We start from the raw sequence: 23,233 nt of genomic DNA, 5'->3' as shown, positions 1-23,233 counted from the left end.
ATTATCACTATAATTTTCAGGTTAAAATAAAAACCAATAATAGGCACAAATTTTATTTACACCGAAGGAAATAACATACAAACGAATAGGTTTAATCCACGAACGTTATAAATAACATAAAGACAAATCTTTATAAAAAGTCTTTATTAACTTCGTTAAGTTCCCTTTTGAATTTTTTATCGGAACGATAACTCGATATAAATCCCAGTACGAAGCAAGTTCTTTTAGTGTAAGCTTTCTTGGCACTCATATTTAAATAATATTAACCACCAAAACCAATAATCTTATATTAACTACGCAGGAGCGTCATTTGAAATTTTGATAGGGGGGGGCAAGCATTATATATACAATACATTTATATGCAAACCTAATACAAAATTGATCTATTTTTTGTAAATTTCAGTAATTTTCAGGGTCAGGGGGGGGGCAAATGCCCCCCCTGCCCCCTATCAAATGACGCCCCTGTAACTACGAATAATTAATTATTTTCGAAATTTTCACATTCACTCCAATGCAAAAGTAGCATCTATTTCTACGCCACCGCCGCCCTAGCGAGAAACCAAGCAAACAGGCAAAATTGTGTACAAAAATTTCAAGGTCGTCCTATCTCGATTCCTCTCCTCTGTGTAGGTCTCCATATGGTAAATATAACTCCGCACGACCACGCAACTCGAAACACAAGTACGCAAACACGGTTGCGTGAAGCGTGGCTCGCAATCGTGAAATTTACGAGACTTGCTCGACCTGTAGATTCTCGTGTCTCAAGTACGATTGCGCGAAGCCGTGCAATTTACGAGACGCACTCGGTCTGTAGATCCAAGTGTTGCACAACTGATTTTGAAATTTAGTTCCAGTCACAGTTTAATCAATCCGTATTTACTACAATCAAATAATCGTTAAGACAAGATTGATTAGTAATTAGTCTCTCAGATTTAGTTCTCGTTCTCAAGGTAGTCAGTGGAAACAAGTGGTTTTCTCATTTCACTAAGAAAATGTCTTACGCCGGACGTGTAATCGTTTATGGAGGTAGAGGAGCCCTCGGCGCTAAATGTATATCACATTTTAAAGCAAATAATTTCGTAAGTCTTTAGATAATTTAAATAAAAGTATACCGTAACATATGTTGCAGTACTTTATTTTGTTACTTTCATTTTTTCTAGTGGGTAGGATCTATAGATTTAGCCGAAAATGCAGAGGCAGATGTAAACATTTTAGTGAAGAGGGAAGATAGTCTTCAAGATCAGGTAAAAATTGGACTTATATTACTGTGGTGTATTTTATCAGAAAATATGTAAATTCTTATTCAAGATGATTACTCACTTTTGTCTAAGAAAAGGGGTGTGGTGGGGAAATATCCATGAAACGAGAATCATACAATACATTCTCTTTTTAAAATACATTTTTATAGGATATACACTGCGCTCCAAAATTAAGGCATAATTTTAAAATTATAATTTCAGTAGTAATGAAAAAAAAAATGTTTGTTCTTTTCTGCTTTATGGTTGCTTTAGAACATTTGAAATAAAAAACTTCTTTCTTTATGGTTGCTTTAGAACAGCGGTTCTCAAACTTTTTGAGTCATGTACCACCTACAGTTCTTTTTAAAAATTTTGGTACCACCTATATTTTTATATTGTATTAACAAGACTCACTATGTACTACTATTTTGATTTTTTTTGTGTTTTGTGTACCACCGCAAATGATGAGATGTACCACCAGTGGTACATGTACCACAGATTGAGAACCGCTGCTTTAGAACATTTGAAATAAAAAACTTCTTTTTTACAAAAAATGTATTGAAATACACAATATAACATCATAAATCTAAACATATAAACAAACATCTGATCTAAACAAACTAACATTATAAATAAATGATGGATTTGAAATTTTTAAGGTTCAAGAAAGTACTATTACTTAGTACTACTGAGTATTAGTACCGAGTATTACTTTCTCTGGCATTTATTACTACTTGACAACAATCTCTCATACTGAGAATTACTGTTCTTATTTCTTCTTGATCAATTTAATCCCAAATTTCAACTAACCGCAAAAACAGTTTCTTCAAATGTGTTTGGTGCATTAGGTAGTTGTTGTAGTCGTCTGCCTATGATGTCCCAAACATGTTCTATTGGGTTGAGGTCAGCACTTCTCGCAGGCCAATCCATGGCAGGAATTCCAAACTCCTGACGATATTGCTGCACAATTCTTGCCATGTGTGGCCTGGCATTATCTTGAATAAGCATGAAATTATCCCCAATAAATGGTGCAAATGGCACGACATGCTCTTCTAAAATGTCTGTAATATACCTGTGCGATGTAAGCCGCTCGTGATTTATTCAAGTAATTCTGTAAGAGCTTCCAAATTAATTGCACCCCACACCATCACCGAGCCGCCGCCATACTGTACAGTCCCTACGGTATTACACTGTGCATAGCGTTCCCCAGGCCTTTTGTACACTCTGTTTCTCATGTCATCAGAAAAAAGACTGTGCCTGGGATTCATTGGTGAACACTATTCTTCCCCAATCGTCATTATTCCAAACAACATGTTCATGAGCAAAATGCAATCTTTGCGTTCTATGGCCTCTGGTCAATAATGGGCGAGTGGGTGCCCTTCCAGGGCATAGGTCGTTTTCGGCAAGTCTTCTTCTAATCGTATTTTGGCTGATTCTAAAGTTATAACGATCCAAAAATTTATTTTGTAGAGAAGTACTGGTAACAAACCTTTGTCTCAGTATACAAAGTGTCAAAAACCGGTCTTGATTAGGAGTTGTAACACTTCTACGGCCTTGACCGGGTCTTCTCAAGTTACTTCCAGTAACAGAAAAACGTGTTAACACTCTTGAAGTGGTTGACTGAGTGACATTAAAACGTTCAGCGAGTTCTACTTGAGTGTATCCTTCTTGGCGAAGAGTAACGATCCTAATACAGTCACTTTTTGACAAATTTCGATTTTCTTGCTGCTGGTGGTTCATTTCAAAGGAAAAACACTTCATAAACTTGAAAACTCCCATTAAACGTTCAGCACAATGTATTCCAACCCAACTAAATTCGAATTAAAATGAAGCATAACTAGCATGTTTTTAATTTTTTTGCAAAAAATGATAAAATTATCAGCGGTTTTTACCGTTCTTTCGATAAATTTTACAATATACCGGAGGTAATAATAATATGTTATCACAAAAATCGAAACATTAAAATTATTTGATTTACCGGGGTTTTTAAAAGTATGCGTTAATTTTGGGGCGCAGTGTTTAAAAAACTGGTTATGTGAAGAATCCTTATTTTATTAATTGCTGTAATAATACCATTTTATGGTACATTAATGGCTCTATTTTATTAATACTTTAGGAAACATCAATCCTATCTTCAGTTAATTCCTCATTAAATGGTTCCAAACTGGATGGAATATTTTGTGTTGCTGGTGGATGGGCTGGAGGAAATGCTTCTAAAGGTAAATATATTTCTGATTTTATTATATAATATAAAATAATAAGATTTTTTTTTGACAATGTTTATAAATTTACAAAGTCTTCGTTAATTTGTGCGTCGCCGCCCCTACAATACTTGGCGCCGATCTACCAATATATTCCCATGTAGTTTTGTCTACTGAATCTAAATCTGAAAATAGCATTTCCATATCTCGAACCATCTTCGAGTTAACGTCGATTTAAAAAATCAAAGTCGAAAAAATAAAATTTTTGACTTAAGGCATATGATATACCATGTGTTTACATTTCAATGAGATATAGGAGTATGCCCAATACATGGCAACACTGCTTCCCACACCCGTGTCGCACGGATTTAATCAGTCATTCGTCTATTCTACAGGGGCAATGTAACTCATTCTCATAAGCATTGTTGCCGATTTTAGCATTTCCTTCAGTCACGTATCTCTAATTAAAAAAGAATGTGTGTGTAGTTTGTACGCACGTAAGAAGTTATACTTCTATTATATGATTTCAACGAAATAAATATACTTTCAACAGGTTATTTGTATTTTATTTAAAGATTAAACTAATTTTTACTTACTACTTTCCAAAAATTTTTCAAAACAATACCAAAAATAAAAAAAATTAGAAAACACACGGATTTGAACCGGGGATCTCTCGATCTCCGACACAAAAATTATAGTAAATATATTTACTAAAAACACTAATAATATATTCTTTTCACGCACACCTTATTTGCGCTACATAAAGATGTAGCAACTAATACCATACTGTCGCTGTGCGCATGCGCCGGGGAATGTAAAAATTCACCCTCCTGTCTAAAGAGGTATAACTTCAAAAACTAAACGTATGAGACGGGTGAGAGGGTGCCTTTCCCAACAAGCTTATACAGGGTGTCCAGAAACTCTACCGACAAACGAATACAGGCGATTCTTCAGATAATTTAACCCAATTCACTTAGTCCTAAAATGTTTCCTAAGGGAGCTAGAGCTCTTTGAAGATGGCGTCTTGTAATTAGTTTTTCTTAAATACCTCCAGAACGCTTCTATTTCGAAAAACAAAAATTGGTACGCGTATTTATCTTCAAGATATAAATCTAATCCATCCATTGCAAATTTCTAGTACCGATCATAGGTGTTCGTTTTGGGTAGGGCAACGGTTATTTTATCGCATAACTTTTTTATCTTTAACTTTTATGCATTTCTGACACTGGATTATTAAATTGTGAAGTATTCTAGTACTAAAAGGTACTCTTGTTTTAAATCGGCAGGACACACCGTTTTCTAGAAAAATCAATTTGAAAATTTTTCGCTTTTTGAATAAAAAAAAATTTCAAAAAAAACTGTTTAGAAAGACGAAAACTGCTACATTTATTTATATTCCAGAGATAAATCGATTTCATTAATTGCGAATTTCTAGTACTGGTCATAGGCGTCCATTTTGGGTAGATCAACAGTTATTTTATAGCATAACTTTTTTGTCTTGAATTTTTGAGCATTTTTGACACTGCATTATTACATTATGAGGTATTCGAGTACTAAAAGTTACTCTTACTTTATGTTGGTAAAATATTTCGGTTTTTTGTTGAAAAGTTCTTTAAATTTTTTTTCAAATTCCAAAAACGAAAAACTTTTAAATCGATTTTTCTAGAAAACGGTGTGTCCTACCGACTTAAAGCAAGAGTACCTTTTAGTACTAGAATACCTCACAATTGAATAATCCGGTGTCAAAAATGCATAAAAGTTAAGGACAAAAAAGTTATGCGATAAAATACCCGTTGCTCTACCCAAAACGGACGCCTATGACCGGTACTAGAAATTTGCAATGGATGGAATCGATTCATCTCTGAAAAGTAAATATGTATATCAATTTTCGTTTTTCTAAATAGAAGCGTTATGGAGGTATTTAAGAAAAACTAATTTCATGACGCCATCGTCAAAGAGCTCTAGCTCCCTGAAGAAGCATTTTCGGACTAGGTGAATTGGGTTAAATTGTCTTAAAATTATCTGAGGAATCTCATGTCTTCGTTTGTAGGTAGAGTTTCTGGACACCCTTTATATGGCATAATGTCTCCCCCTTCAATTATTATTTGACATATTTTTGCACTTTTCCTAAAAATCAGTGGTTCAAAAGTTATTTAAGGTGGATTGTTTTATCTGAAGAGCACTGTATTGGGACCGTGCAAGTTCGGCAAAGCGACACCTATTTCTACGCTCCGCAACTTTATTCGCACTTTTAATGATATTGGCCAATTATATTAGTCCTGGTTACTGGATAATTGTCAAGTCTACAGTCCAAAAAAATAATAAGAAGAAAAAATAAGATTCAGGTTATGTTATTAAAACGTAAACAATTGTATGTAGTAAATAAAATTAGTTATTAAAATTCAGTACTGCAAGCAAAATACAATTAATTCAATTTACCTTTATATAATAATTGCATATCATATCAATATTGTGGAGCAACATATAATTTTTCTTCTTCAATTATTAGATATGAAATGTACGTCAATTTGACAATTTCAATTGACAATATGAATTATTTAAGAAAGTTGCAATATTTCTTCGCTATTCGCGCACGATTGTTTCTCAATTCCCTTCCAAGTACTTGCACACTGCGAATATAGTAATATAGAAATGATGTTTGCTAACTGTAAACAAAGTTTTCATTGTGCAACTATCATTGTGCAAAGTAACTGTCATTATGTTAATGCTCGCATTTTCAGCTTGTTTTAATACTTTAATATACTTTTAGATCTAGTAAAAAATTCTGAACTGATGTGGAATCAAAGTGTTTGCAGTTCTCTCATAGCTGCCTCTCTTGCAGCACAGTGTTTGAAAGAAGGTGGTATTATTCAATTAACCGGGGCTAAAGCTGCATTGGATGCTACTCCAGGTAAGCAACAATTATAGATCTTCTAGTGGTTTTTCCGATTAGTAATAGTTGACATCATGATGATATCAAGGATGCTAGTATCATTAGGCTCCAGGATGCTAGCAAAAATGACTAATACCCCGATTTTTGACCCTTCGCTTCGTTATCGATCATTCGCTAAGTATTGAAACTGCAACGTTTGACTATTTGTCGCTAAAATAACGAAGTATAAATTTCGATAAAAAATGAATAACCATTTTCAATTTCATTGAAATAGAAACACGTCCCATCTACTCAGCGCGGTAAAGTTCCAACGAGAATGGTTCCCTTCGTACTCCAATCAGAGTAAACATGTAAATCAAATTAGCATCCGTTATGGCTTGCAAATTTTAGAAGCCTCGAAGGTGTAACCAGAGAAGATTCCCATTGTTTTCAATCTAGTGGCATGTGGAATAATATTTTTAATGTTGTTTTATGTGCTATTAGATTGAAAACTTAGTCTTTTGCTAGCAGTTGCCACTAGGGCATCCCTGCCATTTCGTTCGTTACAATTCGTAACCGCACTCCGGGGTTTGTCCTGGTCGGGTAAGAGAGAGCAGCATATGTGCCTCCTGATGAGAGACTAACAAGTTTCGAAACCGGTAGAGGTGCTTGCTGCACTCTCTGATTGAACTAGAATATGATGCGGCTGTAGTTTCGTGTGGCAATGAAATAGAAAATGGTTATTCATTTTTGATTTACATGTTTACTCTGATTGGAGTACAAAGGGAACCATTCTCATTGGAACTTTACCGCGCTGAGCAGATAGGATGTGAATTATAAAATTCCCTTATCTTCTTTAGTCTCAGCATCCGTTATGGCTTGCAAATTTTAGAAGCCTCGGAGGTGTAACCAGGGAAGGTTCCCATTGTTTTCAATCAGGTGGGATGTAGAATAATATTTTTAATGTTGTTTTATGTGCTATTAGATTGAAAACTTAGTCTTTTTTTTATAAATTTCGAATTATAGAGAGCATACAATCATTGGACATTAACGATAAAGTGAGGACAGTGAGGTTAAAAACTTTGTGTTTGGTTTTTTTGGCGGTAATGGATGAACTATCACAATAATAATTAATATATTTTTTTCTTGAAAATTTGGAGGCAGCAGAAAATCAGCAGCACATAAATGCTCAACGACACCGTCAGACCCGTTATTATCATCTTTATGATTATTTTCAGTTTTATTTTGCCTTAAGAAATATGGGATTCCTTATTTTAGAGAGACACTTTGAAAATAGACTTCTGAAATTATAAAGAATCACCATGCAAAAGCTTGTCCCATATCAAAAATTTTGATTTGTGCGATACCAGTAATGTAATAAACTTTATTTAAGGGGATGGGTACGTATTTTCGGCTGCAATGCTATTTAAATGGGGATTCATTTTTTTCGAATCCTGAGAAAGCTAATAAGTATTTTTGAAAAATTTAAACGCAGAATGAAAGATTACGTTCTTACCGAGGGCCGAAAGTCCCTGAAAACTTCTATAATGTTTATTTTAATAAGTTACAGGGGTGAAAAACTAAGAGAAAATGTAGTGTGATTTTTAATTTCAAATATCTGATTCAAAAGAAACTTTTTATTTATTCTAAGGGACTTTCGGCCCTCGGTAATAATTTAGTCTTTCATTCTGCGTTTAAATTTTTTAAAAATAATTATTAGTATTTTCAGGATTCGAAAAAATGGACACCATGTCCGTGGTGATATTTTCCAAATCGAACATTCGCTATCTTTGTCATACAACGTACCGAGTCAAATAGAATATGATGACAAGATAGTGACAGTTTTAAATATTTGACATGTCATCGGGAATATTTTGAGTTGTTGATTAAATAATATTGATAGTGCATTTGATAAATAATTGATTTAAGACGTGAACTTAATAAAAAGTTATTTATTGTTTATTATTTATGGATGATCCAAGCAAAGAATACATCAGGATATATTCTGTAATCCAAGTATTTTGTTGTTAAAGATGTTCAAAATTGTAAGCGTTCCATAGTAACAATATATTATTAAAAAAATCACTTTAACACTTTTCCTCTTTTCTCGATTGAGTATTAGTTTTTGTTGTACATATAAATTATTACAATCACCGAATACATAGTCAGTGAAAAAATTATCACATTTATTAACTGAATTAATAATTTGCAATTATACAAAAACAGTTATCCAAGAACATTAAAAAGCCATCTCTTTAAAGTTAATGATGACATTGTCAAGTAGAATGACATTCTAGTAATGTTTACATATCCATACCAGTGTGAATTTTACTACACATAATTTGCCGCGTAAAGACAGAAAAGGTAGGGATAGTCGTAAAATATTTGCGAATTATGTACTGATGGCCTTAAATAAGAACTAATTTTATTATAAATATAATAATTATAACTATAATTTTGTAGATTTTTATTAGTGTAAAATCTGGAGTAAACCTTCCACTACTCAGCTGAGGTTTTGCTTTTCAACTAAAACTTCTAAAACTTTCTTTTGATTTTGTGTGACTTTTGTCAGTCTTTTTTATGTTGCGTTTTTGTAACTCGTAGATAAAGTAGAATGACTCAACTTGTTCGTAACTGAATTATAAAAATCAAGATTACAGTAAAACCTCTGTTAACCGACCAGATTAATGGGGAGGGGGGGGGGCGTGTTTCGGATAACAAGAATTTCAGTTAAAAATAACATTGTTTTTTGTATTCTTCTTGTATCAAATTACATAGTATTCTTGGTCAAAATAGGTATTAAAAAATACTATGAGGCAATTTCGTAATGTGTTGTATATTTAATGGCGTTCTTTAGTTGTATGAGAACAATGTTGATGATGTTGACAAATTAACATCTAATTATTGTTTCCGTTTTGCGATAAAAGTTTACTTCTTATTGACGAAATTGTTGAAACCGACAGTCCTTTCGGTTAACGGAGGTTTTACTGTACATATTTTATAAACCTTGTATAAAATCAGGGTTATACTGGCACAGAACACATCTTTTTTGAGTTTATCAACGATGCCAAATCATACAGTCGCTATTTTTAGCGAATTCCATAAACGCGTAATGACATCCATCAAAAATATAAATTTTGTATAGTATTCGTTATCAATTACATACTAAAATGCGAATTCGTTATATAACGAAGAATGTCAAAAATCGGGCACATGACCAATTAATATATTATAGTTGTTGATAATTGATTTGTTTATTAAAAAGTAAGAATTTTTAACTAAAAATTATATATTTTTTATTTTACAAGAAACCTCTTGTAAAAATGCAAACCCAGTAGTTGTAGGACTATCACAGTATAGTAAAACAAACAAATATAAAACCTTTCACTATGAACTATAATCAACTATGAGTAATTTCTTATGTAACTACAGGTATGATTGGATATGGCCTAGCCAAAGCTGCAGTACATCACTTAACTAAATCCTTGTCCCAGAAAGACGGTGGTCTGCCAAACAATGCAGTAGCAGTGGCCATTTTACCTGTGACTTTGGACACACCTATGAACAGAAAATGGATGCCAAAAGCTGACTTTTCTACCTGGACACCCTTGGAATTTGTTGCAGAGTAAGTATTTGTGGAATTAATACTATTATTGCATGAATATGAATTGTCTTCTTCTTGACTGGCTTTACAACTTGGGGCGAGTCTTCCATCCACTATAGCCCTCCTTCTACAATCTTGCGCTTCCATTTCCCATTTTTGTACCCCAATCCTAGATAAATCGGCTTCAACATAATCCTTTCATCTTTTTTTAAGAAGGCCTACTGATCTACCATGTGATTTCTCAAAAAAAAATACTGTCTTTAACACTCTCTCCTCCTCTGATCTTACCACATTACCTGTTCATCTTATCTGGTTAGCTTTTATATGTCTGACGATGTTTTGAGTACCACATAGAATCACCAATTCAGCATTATGGCGCCTTCACCACTCTCCTGTCACTTCATATCTTTGAGAGCCAAGTATCATTCTGAGAACCATAATATGAATTGTAGGTCAGCAATAAGTACAATAGAACCCTGATTATCTGTGCTGCACGGGACAGGATGTGGCAGTGATAATTGAAAAGCATAGATAATCAGAACATTTATTTCTTAACTCATACAGAAGTAAAAACTTCAAGTTGTAGGTTGGTATAAAATCGTTTATTAAAAAACTTCATAAAATGTCATCCAAATGGATTGCAAAACGTTTTCGTTCTAAATTAGAACATCTTCAGTGCCTAGAATGAAGTATTTCCACGTTAGATTAAAGCAAAAAGTTAAAATTGTGACTGTTAATAAGAAAAACGTGTGGAGAATACTTACATTCTGCTGAGTAATTGGAACTAGCACACTATTTAAAGTAGTAACCTCATAATATATGGTTTACATCGTATTGTTTAATAAAATATGGTGACTACAAGTCGATGTTAATAGATTAAATTATGTACATGCTCAAAAGGCAACATGTTTACCTGCTCGAAAAAATGCTAGGTACTTGCCAGTTCAATGGGCACAGACCAACTGAGAAAGTAGGAAATAGGCATTCATTATGACAAGAGTGACATGACAAGCCAGGATAAAGCCAATTTTTGGTTAAGAACTTCAAAAAGTGTAGTTTTAATTTTGGATAAACTGTAATGGTTGTTAATAAATGTCTGAAAATGCAATTTAAATTATTTAAGTATTAGAATCTATTATAAAGTCTAAATTAGCAACTCTCTATTCCAGAAAAACTTATGGATTGTTGGATTTAAGGTGGGTATATTTCATGGTTGAATGTGTGACGGCATCGATTGTAAAATGATAAGATGAAAGTTTAATTTAGTTTTTTTTTTAAAACTTTTAAAATTGGAATTTTTTGCTTTATTTGGCTTCCAATTCTTCCACGTCAGTTCATTAATTGTTTACTATGTAGTATATTTCATTTTATCAAACTAAATTTCAAACAAACTTTCAAACTTTCATCTTATCATTTTACAATCGATGACGTCACACATTCAACCATGAAATATACCCACCTTAAATACAACAATCCATAAGTTTTTCTGGAATAGAGTTGCTAATTTAGACTTTATAATAGATTCTAATACTTAAATAATTTAAATTGCATTTTCAGACATTTATTAACAACCATTACAGTTTATCCAAAATTAAAACTACACTTTTTGAAGTTCTTAACCAAAAATTGGCTTTATCCTGTCTTGTCATGTCACTCTTGTCATAATGAATGCCTATTTCCTACTTTCTCAGTTGGTCTGTGCCCATTGAACTGGCAAGTACCTAGTATTTTTTTGAGCAGGGAAACGTGTTGCCCTTTGAGCATGAATATAATTTAATCTATTAACATCGACTTGTAGTCACCATATTTTATTAAACAATACGATGTAAACCATATATTATGAGGTTACCACTTTAAATAGTGCCCTAGTTTCAATTACTCAGCAGAATGTAAGTATTCTCCACACGTTTTTCTTATTAACAGTCACAATTTTAACTTTTTGCTTAATCTAACGTGGAAATACTTCATTCTAGGCACTGAAGATATTCTAATTTAGAACGAAAACGTTTTGCAATCCATTTGGATGACATTTTATGAAGTTTTTTTTAATAAACGATTTTATACCAGTATACAACTTGAAGTTTTTACTTCTGTATGAGTTTTTAAACTATGGTATACAGCCAGCTACTGGGATTTTCCCATTGAATTTATTTCTTATATTACCTACCATAAGAAAGATAACAGAAAAAAACATATTTCTGTATAAAAACTAAACCTTTACACTATATGTGAAAAATGACAACTGCACAGGTAGGTATGTAGATTAACTTGCATTTACATAAAGCAGATATACAGTAAGCGCCACCCTACTAGATACATAGGAACATTGAGCTATTACAGTCCTGGACCCTTCACTTATTGCAATGTTCATTTTTATGTCTAGTGACGTTTAGTCCCATCCGTTAAATTCCATCTTCTAACGTTTTTTATAATGTATTTTTTGTATGGCAAAACAATTACTTTGAATAGTTTCTTGACAGTAACATGACAGGGATGAAAGTCACATCTGAGAACGGACCTGATTAGCCCATAAGCATAGCAATTAGTTACATACCCATGTATCTAGTAGGGTGGCGCTTACTCTATATATTTTAGGTAGCCTACACTTTTGAAAAAAGGCGTATTTTCAATGAAAACATTTCGTTTATAAATTCGCAAAAGTGTGTGTGTTAAGGCGGGTTCTCATTAGTCAACCTCATTGATCAATAGCGTTGATTCTATACAACTGAACATATAATTCAAATTCACACTATTTCAAGGATATTGAATTCGGTCTACAAAGTGCTAATTTTAATAATGGCTGTAAAGAAGAAAATTGTGCATGCTGGCGTTCGCATTGGGTGTGAATATTTAAAAAACCTACTTAAAAATAGGAAAACAAGAACATCTCTGACTCTCTTTTGCAACGGAAACACCTATTAAACGTTTTGGTTTATGGTGGTTTATGTTTATACAGATCATCTGTTCCTGTACCACTTCTATTTGCTTTTAATATTTTATTCAGTTTAACTTGTAGGTTGTCCGGATACTTTTAATTTTATTTTTAATATCGTTTAGAGTCAGGATTTCTATTTCCATTCCAAAACGATTAGCGTCATAGATTTATTCCCGCTTTATTATATTTTTATATTGTTCACTCCTAATTATCCATAGCACTCCTCTCTCGGGTATAGTTCTAGAAACTTGCAGATATGGTCGTCTCTCCATTTAAAATTTGACATTGTTCACGAAATTATAATATGTCTATGGTTTTCACAAAGAATTTAACCTCATCTCATATGCTTACTATTTAACTCCACAAAATACAAGTCAACGCAACTGAACGCTAGTTCTCACTGTCAAGCATTGTTCTATTTGATAGAATCATTTCCATTGATCTATCAAAAGTAGGAAGGCTTTTCAGTTTTATTGAAAGACCATATGATAGAACAATATCGCTGAATCGACGTTCATATAAATCTATTTTTCGTCAATAACATAGAATCAAGGATATTGATCAATGAGATTGACTAATGAGAACCCGCCTTTATTGCGTTGCCGCTCCTGCAATAGTCAGATCAGATTTATCGATGGATTCTTATGGTGTTTTTCCTCTGAATCCAAATCTGAAAACGGCATTTCGATATTTCTAACCGTCTTCGAGATAATCGACCTCAAAGTCTAAAAGGTGACGTCACAATCGTTTTATTTTCTGCCGACACACTACACGTCCAGCTGAAATCGTTGCTATTAAGTAGGCTAGTTTTTTAATCTCGATTTGTTAAGCAAAGCATAGGTTATTTACATTTGAGTTTGACACTTCGTGAATGTCACAACTAAATTTTAAATTAAGTATTTATTAATAAAACATCAATGATATTTGATAGTGAATTTAATTATTATACAAAATAAATAAGATGTTCAAAAATACAATTTGAGTATATTTTAAAAGCAATAATTTATTAACAGCTTTAAAAAGGTTTATTCGAGTATACAGCCTCCCCTTTATGATAAATGGACTGTTCCATTTGCTATGAAATTAAAATATAGTCGGTTCGCTAAACTCGACACAACTGGCTAGTGATTTTAGTAGGTAATTTTTTTGTTTTTTGCGAATTTTGCCAAAATTGGCAAAATTACTAATTATTTAGTAATTATTAACTAATTAGTAATCATTTTTTTTGCCCAATTGGCAAAATTTAAAATTACTAGCCAGTTGTGTCTGAGTTTAGCGAACCGACAGTATATGAAATAATGTTGTTTGGTATTAAAAATTATGGTCTGATATGTGCAATTACATCCTTCTAATGGAAAAAAATATTTGAAGATTTTTCTCAAATTATTGATACCAACAACATTTTCATTTACATATAACTCTTTTATTTTTAATTTGACGAAGAAAAGTTATTCTTAATAAAAAGCTCTTCATGTTCAAAGATTTATGATGCAACCATCATATATAAAATTTTATTAATTTTATATGAGGTATATAAAAAATATGAATTTCGATCAAGAGTAAACTACCTTTATAGTCCATAACATTTAAATTAGAATGATATAACTGCACATTAAAACATAATTATTAATTCTAAACTACTTTTCATAATAGCAATTTTCTATATTATTATTAAAATACGTAAATAAACAAAGTTTTCGTTATGATAATGCTCACATTTTCAGCTTGTTTAAAAGCTTTTAACATATTCTCTTGTTAGTTACTCTTTAGTCCGGATAACCGGAGTTATATTGTACTACAGAAAAAAAAATCATTATTTTAATTTTTACTCATTCTTTTTTTTTCAGCTTATTCATAAGATGGGCTTCAGGAAAAGATAGACCTCAGAGTGGCAGTTTGTTGAAACTTGAAACCACTAACCACCAAACAGATGTTACACCTGCTTAATCACCAGATCTGATATACAGTGAAAACATGAAAGGACCAAGGCTAATCTCTCGAATTTTATTCCATTAGACATTTGCTGGGTATACTATTATTATTGTTTTAAGTATACTGATTTTTGTCCCATTTTTGATCAACTTGTGTTGAATTTTTTTGTAGATCTTTATTTTTTATAATGTTGTTCAGAATAAAATATCAATGTTAATGTTTTTTTTTTCTTTAACTTCCCACATTGAACATGAACAATATAAGTGCAATGCTATTAGTGTAATTAACTACTAGGCTACTAGCACAGCAATATTTTTTTGTAAAATCTTGAGCAAAACAATCAACTTTACCTATGTTTTTTTAGCAATCTAATTTTGTCCTTTAAATTTAAAGGGTGAGCCAAGAAAAAAAAATAATGTAACTTTTCTGTAATTTCACTGAACTTTTTGATCAAACTGGACTGTAATCTCATCAATCTCCACAGTCACCTTTGAACTTCTGGGTGCATCTGGGGCATTGTGCCTGGTTTGCTGGGCTGGGCAGTATGTCTTCTCTTTTCTCTCATTAATTCCTATATCGATTTTATGCTTGACTAGTGTTGTTTCTGTGAAGATTTCTTTATATCTATATCTCTCTAAAAACCATTCAAATTTCTGTCTGTCCTCAGGTTTTAAATGGTGGGTGCTATATTGATGGGGTATCTTTCTCACTTTTGCTGTTCCCGAGTTATCTGCCATTCTAACAACCATAAGTATTGCTGTAGGAGCATTTTTTGAAGTGAAAATTTCTTTAGTGACATTGTACACTTTTTGGATGGGGAAAAAGCATTGAACTCATGATATATTTTTGCAACCGTCACTGCTACAGTGAGATATTATTAATTTTATTGCATTTAATTTAATGCAATTTAAGAAGTTTACATTTCTGTCAGCGCTGCAATTTTTTTATAATTTAGACAGAAGTGTGTTTAAAAAACAAACTGTTGTGTTCGATAACCTTCTTTTGCCTTTTCTTTTAAATATTTTGTTCCTATTACTATGTAAAATATTCATTCCATCTTATAATTTTCTATTTCAACAGTTCTTTTTGGAAGCATGGCTTTCTTATCGCAGGTTAGGGACGGGATGTATTGAGTGGTGTGGTGTATCACAGAGGTATGATAAAATATAAACAGCAGACTGTGTGACCACACACTTTGTGGAGTAGTAAATGTAGTCCCATGCATGTTTATTAACACATTGCCTACCTACCACATTACCCAAAATTGAATGACAGAAATTTTTGGCTGTAGACCATATCAATCATATATTATATGAGTGACATTATTTCACCGATATATTATATGAGTGACATTATTTCACCGAAATAATGTTTCAAAGAAAAAGAAGATGCAAATACGAAGGTTCAGACAGAGAACAGCTGGTTCAACCAATGTTGGACATTGGACCAAAAGAAGAACTTATAAAAAAATAGGACATGCACTGACTAAAGGCACAAACGACAAAAAAATTGGCCTGCTTTAAAAATATTCATACTTAATAAATTTATATTTTCCTGTTTTTGTTTCACTTTTGTATAACAAAAATAAAAACTATTTTTTTTTCTATTGCTTTTCCATTATTTTTTCTTGGGGCGCCACCTATTTTTTAATGAAGTATCACTGGACGCCACAACAAAATCGCATATAAAGCCAATGTAATATAATGTCTAAGAGACGGTTTTACCAACACATAAATCAATGAATAGTTATTCATCGAATATAGTTTTATTGTGTTTCACTAAAAATTGTTTTATTGTGTTTGATAATTGAAGCGATTATTGTATAAAGGGTATAAGTCCACAATACTTAGTTTTGAGAAAAACGAAAAAAACTATATAGTTTAGAAACTTGATCTATCAAATTTTGTTCTACAGATGAAATGTAGTAGGAGACTAGTAAAGTGATATGTGATACAGCAAACTTGGCTTTGAAAACGATTAAGGTCAAAAAGTCGTTTTTAAAGGCTGGGACTTGATTCCTTTATACAATCAATGAATAAAAGATGAAATAGAGCTGCTTCTCTAGAGTTAAATTATTAATTTATTTATAAACAAGGTTTATTATTACAAACAAGACGTAAAATACATCGTAAGACTAACTAACATAGGCTAACAGAAGTAATAAAATAAACGACAAAGTGCCACAAACGATTATTGTATAAAGGGAATCAGTCCCGGACTAGTTCCCTTTATACGCTCAACAAAAATTTTATCATGCGATATTTCGCGTACGGTGAGAGATACAAATTTCCTTTATAGACTCATCGATCTGTCAACGTTGGTTTAACAAAATGTATATCTCACTTTAATTTCGCTGGACTTATTCGCTTTATACAATAAGTGATTCAATTTAAAGTTAAACTGAAGAATTTCCTTTGTTATATTATAAATATTTAAAGTGAGATTAAATTGTCAATTTATTCGAAGAGTAAATACTTACTGATAAATAAATAAAATGTTACTTGACGTTAGTGAAACATAGAATGTGTTAGTTTATTGATTGAATAAACTATTATTTGTTGTAGGTGAAACCTATAAGTAATTTTTTTATTATTCTTTAAATTTGACTGATTATTTTTCTTTAAGGACCGGCATAGCTCAGGCAGTAGGATGCTTGACTCGCATGCTGGTAGACCGGTGTTCGAGACCCAGCACTGGCGAGAACAGCTAGACATTTTTAAAATGTTTATAGGCCCCAGGTCGACTCAGCCTGAATAAAATGAGTACCTTGGGTAAAACCAGGAGTAATAATAGGCGGTTGAAGGGTAGCACTGGCCCTGTTACCTTCCTTGTATACCATAGGCTCTAGATATAGCACACTACCCTGCTATAATTCCAAAGCCGTCTCAGTGGTATAAAATGGGAAACTATTATTATATTTCTTTTAATGTGACTATAAATCTTAACACATTCTTGGACATGCTTCAGATGTAGATAAGTCTTCTTATGAAGAAAGTGACTTCATATACAGTTGTGTCCGTGAATGTGAACTTTCAGCTTGCTCGAAAAAAATTAAAATGGACTATTCTTCCCCTGTACCCTTCAAATTGTTTTAAGCATTATAGAAACATTTTTTTAACTATTTCTTGTGTTTTTTCTTTTCTTTTTTACCATTATTTTTTATTTTGTCTCGCCTTTTTTCAACATTTATTTGTGTATATGTACAAAACAAAAAAAACAATGCCAATAGCTTATTAAAAAAAATTTACTCCTTACACTAGAATTTCCAATTATTTACAATTTTGTTATATAAAGACAACCTTATATTTATTTCTCACATAATAACCACAAGTTGCTAGTCAGATGATAAAATGTTTAAGGTACTAGTACACTTTAGAAGACCAAAAATAAGCTTTTTTCAAGATTTTTTTTCTCAGAGCCTTTATTAAAAATGAACATAAAACTTTTTACATATTAATATTTAACTCTTAGAAAATATATCTTTTTTCATTTATGTATGTACACTAATATTGTAGAGGACGCCAAAGTCGAGGCCTCGAAAAAAAGTAGTTCCGATGGCAGACAGTTAATCTCCGGATTGGGATCTCTGAAACAAAAAAATCGTACGACATTTGAAAAAGGAAGGTTTCTTACGTGACAATTTACCAACGTTAGTAAAAAATTCCGCAAAAGAAAGGTTTTAAGGAAATTTGAAAAATATTTGTAAAAAAATCAGTCGTTTTTCTTCAGTTTTTCATGGTTAAAAAATATTTATTTTTTATTTTTTCATCAAATTGTGGTAAATTGTCACGTAAGAAACCTTCCTTTTTCAAATGCCGTACGATTTTTTTATTTCAGATATCCCAATCCTGAGATTAACTGTCCGCCATCATTTTTCAAGACCTCGACTTTTGCGCCCTCTACAATATTAGTGTACATGCATAAATGAAAAAAGATATATTTTTTGTACTCTCTAAGAGTTAGATACTAATATGTAAAAAGTTTTATTTTCATTTTTAATAAAGGTTCTGAGAAAAATATTCTTGAAAAAAAAATAATTATTTTTGGTCTTCTAAAGTGTACTAGTACCTTAACTGAAACTTAATGCTTTTACAGAATAATACAGGAGCGTCATTTGAAATTTTGATAGGGGGGGGGGGCAAGCATTATACAGGGTGTCCCGAAAAGAATGGTCATAAATTATACCACACATTCTGGGGTCAAAAATAGTTCGATTGAACCTAACTTAACTTAGTACAAATGTGCTCACAAAAAAGTTACAGCCCTTTGAAGTTACAAAATGAAAATCGATTTTTTTCAATATATCGAAAACTATTAGAGATTTTTTATTGAAAATGGACATGTATAATTCTTATGTCAGGAACATCTTAAAACAAAATTATAGTGAAATTTGTCCACCCCATAAAAAAATTATGGGGATTTTGTTCCCTTAAACCCCCCCAAACTTTTGTGTACGTTCCAATTAATTCATTATTGTGGTACCATTAGTTAAACACAACGTTTTTAAAACTTTTTTGCCTCTTAGTATTTTTTCGATAAGCCAGTTTTTATTGAGATGCGGCTTCTTTTTCAATATATTTACGTAAAAATTTTATGGGGGTTTTGTTCCTTTAAACCCCCCTAATGTTTGTGTACGTTCCAATTAAACTATTATTGTGGTATCATTAGTTAAACACAGTGTTTTTAAAACTTTTGTCTCTTAGTCTTTTGTTCATAAGTCACCTTTTATCGAGATGTAGCTTCTTTTTCAAAATATACCTAAAAATGTAAATTATAAATAAATTTTCAGATTATTAACAAGTCTCTATAACCGTACTTAACCATATACAAATATGTGGTGGATTCGACAAATATTCAAAATATCTCGATAAACACTGGCTTATCGAAAAAGTACTAAGAGGCAAAAAGTTTTAAAAATAATGTGTTTAAATAATAGTGCCACAATAATAATTTAATTGGAACGTACACAAAAGTTTGGGGGGGTTTAAGGGAACAAAACCCCCATAAAATTTGTATGGGGTGCACAAATTTTACTTAATTTTTTTTTTAAGATATTGCTGTCGTAAAAATGCCACATGTCAATTTTCAATAAAAAATCTCTGAGAGTTTTCGATATATGAAAAAAAATCGATTTTCATTTTGTAACTTCAAAGGGCTGTAACTTTTTTTGTGTGCACTATTGTATATAGGTAAGTGAGGTTCAATCAACCTATTTTTGACCCCAGAATCTGTGGTATAATTTATGACCAATCTTTTCGGGACACCCTGTATATACAATACATTTATATGCAAACAATACAAAATTGATCTATTTTTTGTAAATTTCAGTAATTTTCAGGGTCGGGGGGGCAAATGCCCCCCTGCCCCCTATCAAATGACGCCCCTGGAATAATACAACATACCTACTTAACACTTTTAGATGGGCGTTTAGAAAGAAATTTAAGTGATAAATACAAATAAGTAAAAAAAATCTAAATTATCAATATCAGTTTAAAATTATGTGTTTATTCCATATTTACTCTTCATATTATCAATCTCCTCTTGTTTCTTATCTATATCTGTTTTCTTAAATGCTTTATTTGCCTGGTAGTATAATACAACTAGGTACCGATTACATACATTGAAACCAGAGAGATGGTCACAGGCGTTCTTGGCATCAAAGATATCTTCAAAAACTACAAATGCAGTGCCTCTTGTTTCTGGAGTATTTCCTACCCGAATTTGTCTAATTGCTCCATATTTACCAAATATATCATACATTTCCTCAGCAGTAATTTTGTATGGAAGGTTTCTGATATATAATATTCGATTGATTTCTGGTGGCAAACGTACCTAAAATATAAAAAAAATGAATTATTTGCACTGTTGATTAGGACTGAAAACTGCAAAACTTACGTTTGCCTTTCTTTGCATTGCTAGAGCCATTTTTTAGTATATTCCAAATATGGGTACTGAAATATTTCTGATATTTTATTAAAGCTAGTATGTAAGCTTCGTAGACTAAAATAAATTCAATTTTATCCTTAAATCTGTTCTGCAATAAATTTTTCTATTTATTACAAATAATCAAATATTTTCTTTTTTTATATCAAATGATATTGATTTGTGACAGTGACAGATGACAGCAGCGCAGTCATGACATGACGGTTCTGTAAGGTGAAGCAGTGGCGTGGTGATAAATTTCCAAACGGAACTTTGAAAAGTGTTCTCCCAATTCTTGCTCTTAAAATAAAATAAACCTGTCTCTGTAGAGGCTCCATTTGTTCAGTTTAATATAATCTATAATTAATCTTGAATGTACAAGAGAGGCCACCCCCATCGCTTGCGACTGCTGCTTGCCGCCCAACGACCGCCGGACCGTAACTCATTACAGAACACTCAAATAAAAATCATGGTGTATGGCATGTATGGTTATGGCGTAGTTCTTTAACAGCTGATTATGACATGTAGGTGATAACCTACAACTTTTTTAATAATAAAAATAATATATTACTAATATGAGTTAGAAGGAGATCTTTTATATATTAAGAAGAAAACAAGAGTTTGAAATACCAAATTATGACGACATGCAATTTTTAAGAGGCACACATGTGTTACATATTCAAAATAGTTTCAAGCAGTTTAGTACTTCTACTAGGGAAAAAGTTTACAATGCAAGAAAATTAATAGGGTACGTTTTGGTTAATATTTGTTTAATGTTACCAATTATATATTGCCGTATTTTTAGATTCGCAAATCAGGATATTTATGAAGTAATAGCTGACGTAAGGAACTATGAAAATTTTTTACCATTTTGTACCAAATCTACAGTTCTAAAAGCTGAGCCTACAAAACTTAATGCAAATTTAGAAATTGGCTTTCCTCCGATTGTTGAAAACTATACTTCTATAGTTGCATTAGACAAACCAAATATGGTACAGGCAAGATGTTTTGATGGTAGACTTTTTGACTATTTAGAAACTACCTGGATATTTTATCCTGGCCTGTATAGCAATCCCAATACATGTATTATAGATTTCTCTATAAAGTTTAGATTCAAATCCGTGCTATACTCTCGTGTTGCATCCATATTTTTTGATACGTTGGTACAACAAATGGAAAATGCTTTTTTAAATGAAACAGCTAGGAGGTACGGAAAGCCATCAGTACCTATTCACAAACTTTCTTCCAATAGTTGACATTTAGATGTGATTTTAAATTAAGTTTATTTATTGTAACCTGGTTACCTCAAAATTGTAGAAGATTTATAAAAAATGTAAATAAATTTTTTAAATTAAAATCTGAAATTTATAATTTTTGGAAAGTAGTTTTTATTGGCAATATACAGGGTGTCCAGAAACTCTATCGATAAATGAAAACAGAAGATTCTTCAGATAATTTTAAGACAATTTAACCCAATCCACTTAGTCCAAAAATGCTTCCTAAGGGAGCTAGAGCTCTTTGAAGATGGGGTCTTGTAATGAGTTTTTGTTAAATACCTCCAGAACGCTTCTCTTTAGAAAAACAAAAATTGGTATGTGTATTTATCTTCCAGAGATAAATCTATTCCATCCATTGCGAATTTTTAGTACTGATCATAGGCGTCCGTTTTGGGTAGGGCAACGGTTATTTTATCACATAACATTTTTGTCTTTAATTTTTAATCATTTTTGACTCTAAATTATTAATTTGTTGTATTCTAGTACTAAAAGGTACTTTTGCTTTAAGTTGATAGAATACACCGTTTTCTAGAAAAATAGATTTGAAAATTTTTCGTTCTTTGAATTTCAAAAAAAATCTATTTAACAAGACGAAAACTGATACATATTTATATTCCAGAGATAAATCGATTTCATTAATTGAGAATTTCTAGTACAGTAATACCTCAACTTACGCTACCCCGACTTATGCGAACCCAGAGTTACGCGATTTTCAAATCTTGTCGATTATTTGATATGCGATTTTGAAATCTTGTCGATTCATTATTTAAGCGCCACACAATCGTTTAGTTATCGACGAGATAGAATTACCACCCACACACTATTGCTCATTAAATGTATTTATTATTCATGTTTGGACATTTCACACAGAATCAGCGATTTTATTTTGTATTAGGTATTTCTTATTTACAGTTTTGTCTAATGGAGTGGGTGTTTGTTACTTTTATAAAGGGATTTTTTATTTTATGTCTAAGAAGACTTGAAAGAGTAATAATGTCATCCAAACATACATATCTATATATGAAATTATACCCCGACTTACGCGATTATCGTTCGGTCCCACCTATCGCGTAAGTTCGGGGTATTACTGTACCAGTCATAGGTAGGTCAACAGTTATTTTATAGCATAACTTTTTTGTCTTTAATTTTTAAGCATTTTTGACACTAGATTAGTAAATTATGAGGTATTCGAGTACTAAAAGTTACTCTTGGTTTAAGTTAGTAAAATATATAGTTTTTTTGAAAAAATTTT

At 31.9% G+C, this 23,233-nt stretch overlaps 3 protein-coding genes across 4 annotated transcripts; 2 read left to right on the top strand and 1 right to left on the bottom strand.

Annotated features, from left to right (window-relative positions):
* Positions 1-37: 37 nt before the first annotated feature.
* LOC114330041 (splicing factor 3B subunit 6) lies at positions 38-20,905 on the bottom strand. Of its 2 annotated transcripts, XR_007700703.1 has the most exons (3): positions 20,678-20,905; positions 20,077-20,614; positions 38-367 (listed from the first exon to the last, which is right to left on the bottom strand). XR_007700703.1 is itself a non-coding variant. In XM_028279339.2 (2 exons), the coding sequence occupies exons 1-2, from the start codon at positions 20,705-20,707 to the stop codon at positions 20,279-20,281; spliced, it is 366 nt and encodes a 121-aa protein (XP_028135140.1). In that variant the 5' UTR covers positions 20,708-20,905; the 3' UTR covers positions 18,009-20,278. The 2 variants fall into 2 exon arrangements, 1 of the variants encoding a protein (XP_028135140.1); XM_028279339.2 differs by lacking the exon at positions 38-367 and having other exon boundaries at positions 18,009-20,614.
* On the top strand, positions 792-14,999 carry LOC114330042 (dihydropteridine reductase). The gene is made up of 6 exons (XM_028279340.2): positions 792-1,079; positions 1,161-1,244; positions 3,355-3,457; positions 6,210-6,350; positions 9,744-9,936; positions 14,698-14,999. Exons 1-6 carry the CDS (start codon positions 993-995, stop codon positions 14,795-14,797), a joined length of 708 nt encoding a protein of 235 aa, XP_028135141.1. The 5' UTR covers positions 792-992; the 3' UTR covers positions 14,798-14,999.
* A 261-nt stretch (positions 20,906-21,166) lies between the features above and the next one.
* On the top strand, positions 21,167-22,061 carry LOC114330039 (coenzyme Q-binding protein COQ10, mitochondrial). The gene is made up of 2 exons (XM_028279338.2): positions 21,167-21,452; positions 21,510-22,061. The coding sequence occupies exons 1-2, from the start codon at positions 21,349-21,351 to the stop codon at positions 21,958-21,960; spliced, it is 555 nt and encodes a 184-aa protein (XP_028135139.2). The 5' UTR covers positions 21,167-21,348; the 3' UTR covers positions 21,961-22,061.
* The last annotated feature ends 1,172 nt before the right edge of the window (positions 22,062-23,233 follow it).

This window comes from Diabrotica virgifera, chromosome 1 (assembly GCF_917563875.1).
Source record: "Diabrotica virgifera virgifera chromosome 1, PGI_DIABVI_V3a".
Lineage (NCBI taxonomy): Eukaryota > Metazoa > Arthropoda > Insecta > Coleoptera > Chrysomelidae > Diabrotica > Diabrotica virgifera.
This window is presented reverse-complemented; position numbering and strand designations above follow the sequence as displayed.